The 9,079-nt window shown below is 42.6% G+C and overlaps 1 protein-coding gene across 1 annotated transcript; it reads left to right on the top strand.

Annotated features, from left to right (window-relative positions):
• Window positions 1-2,460: 2,460 nt before the first annotated feature.
• On the top strand, window positions 2,461-7,927 carry ccn5 (cellular communication network factor 5). The gene is made up of 5 exons (XM_084068882.1): window positions 2,461-2,736; window positions 3,718-3,934; window positions 4,444-4,692; window positions 6,106-6,356; window positions 6,449-7,927. Exons 1-5 carry the CDS (start codon window positions 2,674-2,676, stop codon window positions 6,734-6,736), a joined length of 1,068 nt encoding a protein of 355 aa, XP_083925008.1. The 5' UTR covers window positions 2,461-2,673; the 3' UTR covers window positions 6,737-7,927.
• Window positions 7,928-9,079: the final 1,152 nt, after the last annotated feature.

Genomic DNA, 9,079 nt, shown 5'->3' with positions numbered 1-9,079 from the left:
GTCATTGTATACGTCTATGGGGGTTCTCCAATGGGCCAATGTCCACTGTCAGTCATTGTGATACTTTATTATCTCGGAGCTTTCCAACATACAGTATGTGGGCTTTGGAAGGATTTGGAAGGCCTGCAGGGCCTACATCTTTTGGCCTCGTTTCTGTTATCTGATACGAATTACACTTTACACACTGATTGATAAGGGCTGCAATTGATATGGTTTTGGCTCACTGTTTCCATTGCATTATTGTCCGCATACAGCAATCCAGACATGCAATAGCTTGCCAATACAAAAGTACAGTACATCCCATTTGAAATGTCTTTCAAGATCAAATAGGTTTTTTAGCCCTGCTAGCGGCGGGGCTCTAAGGATGGCTTTGCCTGTCGGTCGGTCGGTCCATCCGACACTTAGGCTAGGTCCCAAACAGCATAACTCGAAAACTATTTGATGGATTGCCATGGAACTTTCTGTGCACCTTCATGATCCAGAGTGAAGATCACCACCATTAGGTGTTGCATCACCATTAGGCCACAATGTTTACTTGCACATCTCAAAATCTGTTGGTTGGATTGCCATGAAAGTTGCTGACTTTATTCATGAAAGGAACATACTGTTTTTGGTCACTGGCTTTTCTTCTAGCGCCACCCTTAGGCCAAAATTCCCACTTGCACACGGGCTATCTCAAAATGTAATTGGGTGGATTGCTACTTGACAGGATTGACACTTACAGTACTGAGTGCATTCCTGTTCCTACTATCCTACTGATTTTGATGACCCTAGTTGTGGTAATGAATTATATTAAACTGTATAGCTTTTGGTGTTGTTTACAATATGTGTTGATACCGCAGTGATATACTACTACCGACCGCCCCCCGCCCCCATTAACATGATCATCTTTCCTGTTTCTCATGTTAGCCCCACTGGTGAGAGTGCAAAGATCCAAATACAGTGTCGGGTAGTTTCAACCACTTTTGACAGGATGGCTGTAGTTACATTTTAGAACCGTAGTCTTGTTTTTGTCAATGGTTGCTATAGCTATAATTAAATCTTCAGTGGTAATGTTTTCTTTATGTATGTTACTGTTACTTATTTATTTTATTTGTCTTTTTAAAGAGCATTGTAGGATATATGTAGTATGGTAGGATGTATGTTCTTTCTGTTTGTCTTTTTAAATACTGAGCCTGGGAGCTGAGCTCCAAGATTTCCTATGCATTTGTGCAAATGGCAAAAAAAAGTCTATTCTATTCTTACAGTTTACAGAAGTGTTTTGACAATTTGGGAGATACTTCCAGATTGTATAATGCCTATTACAGTAGAGTAATTGCCCGTTATATTGGGGTCGTTCCAAGCACTATCATTGTTGGACAGCATGAAAAGCAGATGGTTTTGTGAAACAGTTTTCAGAGAAAGGAATGAATCAGGGCCCACACTGTACTGTCTGTCCACCTGGGGCCCACCTGTCCTGGACATGCATACTTTCCTCCTTTCGACCTCTGTCTGTCTCATTCTATTTATAACCCATCACTGACATCTTTCCTGCCCACCCAAACGCTGTGAGAACCAGATGATCATGAAATGCAGGAATTCTGTTAGTTTTTGACAGAGAAACCCTGATCTCTTGCCCGTGTGGCACAGCAGCTGTTTTACTATAGATATACTTACTGTACTGTGTTTATGTCCATAGTCCGTTTACTACAGGTAACAGTGCTTTCACTCTGAAGGTATGCAATGCCTATAAGCTATGACTCAATCTGTGTAATAATGTTGAATGTAGCTAATAATTGACTGTGGCAATGGGACTTTAGCTTCACAGAAGAGCCACGTTATGAATGGAAGTAGATGGTTGTTTACGGCTACTATTGAGTAATATAACTGTTTAGCTCGTTACTACATGTCTCCTTGTGGCCTCCAAGGAGCCCTCTGACAGTGTTTGCTCCCAGAGTCCCTGTTTGACTCCTCTTGAGGAGGAGATTCTAATTCACAATAGAAGAGATCACAGTGACTCATGTTCATGCCAACCCAGACATGCTACACTAACGCCATGGAAACCAGCGGGAATGTGAGGGATTAAATCCCATTTCAATTGGCCTTAAAATAATAGATTATAGTTCCAGGAGTTTTTGAGGTTTTGGAAGCAGCAACTAAATCGTGGAAAGATCGGTTCTATTTTGGTCCTTTGCTAAAAAGCTTGGCAGCCATATCCGATCTGACCCTATGGAGATCACAACAGCTTGTAAAAACATCAGCAAGATAAAATCTCATTGATCTAAATCAGAATAGTCACCACAAAGCTCTGGGGCGTGTTTGACATGCCGTAGACAACCTGGATAATATATTTTTCTCCCTTCAGTTCGTGTTAAATCGGGTAAGCTTAGAACACCAAAAGAGTGGAAAGAAGGGAGGGGAGGGGGGAAGAGAAAAAAGAGGGAGGTGTGGTGGGTGGGTGAGTGTCTGGAAGTGGAATTGGGCAGCAGGGAGCAGGAATGTGAAACATTTCTGATGCTGCTCCAGTGGCTGTTTACACGGCAGTCAGGCTGTGACATCAGAGTACGGACTTTATAAATGTCAGCGGTGCACAAGAATGAGCATTGAGCAAACAGCTGTACTGCTAGCGCCAGCATTGCACTCACACATATTAGTTAGACAGACTGAGCAGCTCCACCAACAACACGAGGCCCCATGGACCGACCACTCTGTGACAATGTGATCGCGTTGGCTTTACTGCTTTGTATGGGCGCACAGGTGAGGCCACTCTGTCTTCATTATTTGTGAATGGGATGGCATGTGTGTGTGTGTGTGTGTGTGTGTGTGTGTGTGTGTGTGTGTGTGTGTGTGTGTGTGTGTGTGTGTGTGTGTGTGTGTGTGTGTGTGTGTGTGTGTGTGTGTGTGTGTGTGTGTGTGTGTGTGTGTGTTTGGTGGGGGTTCTGTGAGGTCTTGAACATGAAGCTTATTTGTAATATATTTTCCATGGATACACTACTGACAATAAAATGTATAATTGTGTTATGTGTTATTTTAACTTTGCGATTGTAAACAATATTTGGGTAAATGTTTACACTCTCAGAGTAGAATACACTGAGGATTCTGCTTTGATGGTAATACAGTTATCTTCTGCAAATATGTACATTTGTATTGTTTGTATTTATGTGAGCACTAAAGATGGCCAGAGCGCTTATCCTGTTTTCTGACAGATTTAACAGGTTTAGTGTAGAATCAAAGTGAGAATATACTGTTATAGAATTGCCCCCCCCCCCCCCCCCCCATACAGCTGGTGAACACGTTATGTGGGATGCTAAAGTCATTGAGGGGATTACCCTATTCTTCTATTCTGAATAACTCAGACTGGGACCATCCAGACGCTGTCTGTGGGTTGGTTCCATCAGACACACGCTATTGAAAACTGGGGTCTGACTAGACAGTGATGGATACAATGTTTCCTAGTACTGTCTGCTCTCACCAAAGACCAAAGAGAGTCAGTTTGATTAAAAAAAGAAAGAAATCTAGTCCCCTGATGAGATGATGAAGATGCTGATGGTGATGGTGATGGTGATGGTGATGGTGATGGTGATGAGGAGGATGATGATGATGATGATGATGATGATGATGATGATGATGATGATGATGATGATGATGAGTGGTGATCTTTATGATGATTACAGTAATAATCGTGATTAAGGTAACAATGATAAACATTAGAATTGATGTGTGTGTTGTCCCTGCCAGGTTATATGTCAGCAGTGTGAGCAGCCATGCCAGTGCACCAGTCCAGTCCCCCAGTGTCCCACGGGTGTCCCCCTAGTTCTCGATGGCTGCCAGTGTTGCCAGATGTGTGCAAGACAACTAGGCGAGCCCTGCAGCGAGGCGTTTCCCTGTGACAGCCGGAGAGGTCTACAGTGTGACTACAGCGCAAGCTTCCCTGGAGACCCCGGGGAGTGTGTCAGTGAGTGCCACTCTCCCCTGACCACTGATCACTACTATCCATGTGAAAAGCTATAGCAGTGTACCCTGGGAGGCTGACCGAGCCCCCCCTCTGTGTCCCAATTACAAACAGACAGTCGTGTTTAGGGCCTGTTCATCCGAGCATGGCGGACGGCTGGGCTTTGAATGTCTCAGCTTCTATTTTAAGGGCTCATGTTGACACACCTCCTCTAATGACTGCCTGTTGAGCATGATAGATTGCAGAGACAACACACATGGATTGAAAAACAGAGTCCTCGTCTTCTCCATAGAGAGGCCCGGTTTCCCATAAAACCTAACCATTGGCAGGGACAGCCACCCCAGTGTCCTCATCTTTTCCTCTGTTCTTTCCTCTCCATTCCCGCCCTGGGCCTCCCCTTTTCACTTCCTAATTGGGTTTTCCGAATCCATCAAAGTTACGGGCGTGTCTCCAGTTAACCCCATCCTGGTTCAATAAACTAAGTAGAGGTCTGTGCTCTTAACGTTCCACAGGTCAGGAGGATCTGAGCTGTGAGATCAACGGAGTCACTTATCATGACGGCCAGAAGTTCCAGCCCTCCTGCGATACCTACTGCCACTGTAGGAGTGGAGGGGTGAGCTGTGTTCCAGCATGCTCGCTGGAGGTCCGTCTCCCGACTCCAGACTGCCCCAACCCACAACACGTTCTGCTACCGGGGAAGTGCTGCAAGGAGTGGGTCTGTGAGAACCTGGAGAACACTGTTATTCAGGACGCAATCACAGGTAGATTAATGGATGGATGGATGGATGGATGGATGGATGGATGGATGGACGGCTGGACAGACAGGAACACATCAATTGTCCTCTCAGCCATGTTTTTGTTTAGCCTATAAAAACAGATTTATCTGTCTTTAAGTTGAAAAGAGCAGCTATGATATGGAAGCCTCGGTTGGGGAGATATTGCGTTGTATGACTACCACTTTTCAACCAATAGTGGTCCTACCCGACCACAGGGGCTACATTTCTTAATGGAAGAATGGGAGTCCAACTTCATCCACTGCAGATGTGTTATATTGCCTTAACATACTGTACCATACAGATTGGTCAAAAGAACGTTTTGTTCACACAAAAAAACAGCAACATCCGGATAACAGCTTTAGATCCCAAACATCTTCCTGATTACAGCCAGATTGACATTTACAAGACATTTCTCCATGTCATTGTGATACTGAAACCAGATGTTTTTTCATGCATCACTGGATGCTTCAATAACAAACGTTACTCACCCTTCATCAATCTGTGAGACAATATTATGCTTCCTACATTTATATGAGGTTTGTCACTGATGGTCATGTCTGGAAGCTTTTATTGGAGTATTTTCTGCGTTTCATTGGGGTGTGTCCGGCCAAATGAAAACTCTCCAAGTCCAAATATAACCAGCATTTTGCCGGAAAAGTCAAAACACGAGGTCCTTTTCCCAGCCACCCTGTTTCTTATAGTTTCATAACAGCACCCACAGCTGAGCTATGTAACAATTAAACACATGGAGCCAAGTGGGGACTGCAAAAGGAGCAAAGGAAAATAAAACCACTTTAAGAGCATCTGGAATTCCTGACACTGTCTGAGTTAAACTGCATGTCAATAGTTATGGAACATCTTGTTCTGTTTGAGATTTCTTTCTGAATTCACGACCTAAGAGGAATGCTATACAATGCCAGAGGATGAGATGATTATTATTACTTTATATTTAGAGATGTTATCTTGGATGAAACACTCACGATAATATTCTTTTGCCATTTTTTGTTAACTTAAAATGGTCCCGTCATTTAAGCCAGCTGAGAATCACTGAAACACAGTGACCGTTGTGAGTTGTTATAGGCAAGCACACGTCAGATGAGGTCAGCATCTCAGCAGAGAACACAGAGTAACATAATTCTATGAGGTCCCCATTCACATGCTGCTGGTTTATTGCGCAATTGACTATTTTGAATCACCAGATACTGCTGCTAATTTAATAATACCTGGAGCTCTCCCCAACCAGTGTTGCTGAAACCCTGTAAATTGCTTATTTCTGAGTAAGTCATCAGACAAAACATGGACAACAGGCCTACTGTATAATAATGCAGTGCAGAAAATTGGGAATGAACATGATATGAGATTCTTATTCTAATTGTGCTTTCACTCATATTCCTCTAGCCTCGAGAACTGACCGGAAGTGGCCAGCTTTCCCAGGGAGCCACCATCCCAATCAACTGGTCCCACATGTCCCCTCCGCACCCACCTGTATAGAAAAGAGCACTGAGTGGAGTGCTTGTTCCCGGACCTGTGGGGCCGGCATCTCTACACGCGTGTCCAACCAAAACCCAGCATGCAGGCTAGAGATGCAAATGAGGCTTTGCAAGGTTCGGCCTTGTCATATGGTCCAACCACCCCATATAAAACCCATGGTGAGCCACAAAACATGGACTCAAACTACCCTTCAACTTGTGCCCTTATCTGCTTTCTGTTCTCATCAATCTCTGCTTTCATTTTCCTCCAGTGGGGACGCCGTGGGCATTGCAAGGCCAGCTACAGGTCCCCCACACCCATTCGGCTTATTCACCAGGGCTGTTACAGCACCCAGCTCTACCAGCTCCGGTACTGTGGACTGTGTACCGACTCCCGCTGCTGTACCCCTTACCACACACACACCGCTGAGGTGGCCTTCCGCTGTCCTACTGGCAGACTGCTGCAGCGGGCTGTGATGATGATCCACTCCTGTGTCTGTCATTACAACTGCCCCAGCCGAGCATACACCAACCCTGCCCTATGGGGATTCAGGCCCTGACTGGCCCAAAGCACTAACTGACTTATTGACTCAATCGTGTCCAATCAGGACATGATAGGCAGGTATGTGTAATCTGTTCCAGCTGGAACCAGCTGGGTATTGTCTTACACTGTAAAATTCTAGCGTTCACTTAAATCTGAAATGTTAAATGAACACTCAGGATTTTACTGAGTAGCATTAGACTTGGTAAAGGTACATTAAGTAGCTGGTAATGAACTGTGACCACATTGGGATGAAAACCCATCGTGACAAACTTTGTCTGCACTAAGAATTCACTGCACCAGTCCTGTCCCTTCCTGCACCTTGTGAAGAAACGATGATGGGACATTTTCTAAAGATCATTTCAGAGTTTGTCTAGAGATGTCTAAATACATTCGACAGACTATGGAAGACACTTGACCATGAAGGTTATTTGGTCATGACAGTGTTAGCTTTAAAGACATATTTACGCTAATGTAAATAAATAAATAGTGTGCGTGTGTGTGTGTGTGTGTGTGTGTGTGTGTGTGTGTGTGTGTGTGTGTGTGTGTGTGTGTGTGTGTGTGTGTGTGTGTGTGTGTGTGTGTGTGTGTGTGTGTGTGTGTGTGTGTTTGCGTGTGTGTGTGTGTTACTGATCTGTAAGGATGACTTTAGGAGCATATATCAAACAGATGTGTGTAATCGTTTGATACAAATTTGTCTCATACTGTACAATGACACCAACCTATGTGTTGACAGATACTGTATCCTGATATGTTTAAAGTGTTATTTGTAATTAGTATATTTCTCTGTATGTTCATAGCCAGATGACATTGCACTTGTTTTTCTTGTTCTTTAAAAAAAAATCTAGTTGTTGTAAATAGTTTCATCATAGCTTTTGAGATGTAATACAATTGTTTGCATTTATTTTACACTAAAAATGTTTATTTTCGTGTGCTGACAATTTATCTGGGATTTTGTCATTTTTTGTAAATCACTAGTATTCGTAGTTTAATTTCATGTCAATATGTTTTATATTTCTTTTTTCCCCTCTTTTTTTCTTGTTCATAGTTAATCTATGATATTTGTATACTGTAGCCCCTGCTGTCAGAGTGGTAATTTGACCCCAGTTTACAGCACTGTATATAAGGCTCCCCTTTTCTAATATCTTGTTGTTGTTGTTTCATTCATCACTTAATTTTGCACAATGACTCAGATATTGTTCTGCCGTGTTTGTCCTGCAACAAATCAAAACTATTTTGAGAAAGCAATAAAATGTAAAATACTTGTATTATGTTCCTAATCTTATTGAAGCCTGCGTGTGTGTTTGTGTACATGCACAAACTTGTGTTTGTGCTGTAGCCTACATCCAACACCAGGGTCCTTTCAATCTGATCACATTGGTTTTTAAATAGACACTGACACCTAGTGGCCCACACTGGATCGACGATTAAGTACGCTAAAGTTTATTCATGTGACACATTCATTATAAGCTGCCTGTAACATAACCGCGTGTGCAAAAATGTAATCTGAATTTGTCTTCTGCATTCAAGTTGAATGCTTTCAGAAATTGTTCATGATTTCACTCTCAAAACTAATCTACTCTACAAGGCTATTTTAAGTAGTCCTATTTTGGTAAATAATTTGTCACAGGGATGTCAGGCCCTGTCACAGCCCTGTGGTATGATACTGACATGATACTGACCATGATACTGACATGATACTGACCATGATACTGACCATGATACTGACATGATACTGACCATGATACTGACATGATACTAACATGATACTGACCATGATACTGACATAATTCTGACTATGAGACCCACATGATACTGACCATGAATAGTTCCAATAGAATAGTTCCATTCTATTGATTCATCAGTCCACTTATTTTACCTATATTTTGGAATTTACCTTTAACAAATTTAAGCGATTTGGCTCGTTTGGATAGCCTATCTGAATACTGCTGATGATATTCAGACATACATTATTTGTTGTTACAAAGTCATTATTTGTGACTTTCTGACTAGAATCACACCTTCAGTTAGTTGGGTAGAGTGTAGTAGAGTGTTTATTATCAAAGAAGAGACAGCTTTATATATTATTATATTGTGTAAGCACTGCAGTCTTGTCACTTTTATTCTTATCAATAAAACTTCCACACAGACTTAGATATCATCTGCCTTGTCAGAACTCTTTTCAGATATGCAGCCTACAGGAAACCCAAACCAATGTGACTGAAGGGAAAGTAACACCAAATCTAGAGAGCAAATAAATGCATGCCGAAACAACTCATACAACTCTGTGTGCAGATGCATTGTCCCTTGTCTCATGACAAACTCCACCCAAAAGATGGCGCTGTTGGAGGGTTTAAGTGAG

This window comes from Gymnoscopelus microlampas (assembly GCF_963454915.1).
Source record: "Gymnoscopelus microlampas genome assembly, chromosome: 10".
NCBI lineage: Eukaryota > Metazoa > Chordata > Actinopteri > Myctophiformes > Myctophidae > Gymnoscopelus > Gymnoscopelus microlampas.
This window is presented reverse-complemented; position numbering and strand designations above follow the sequence as displayed.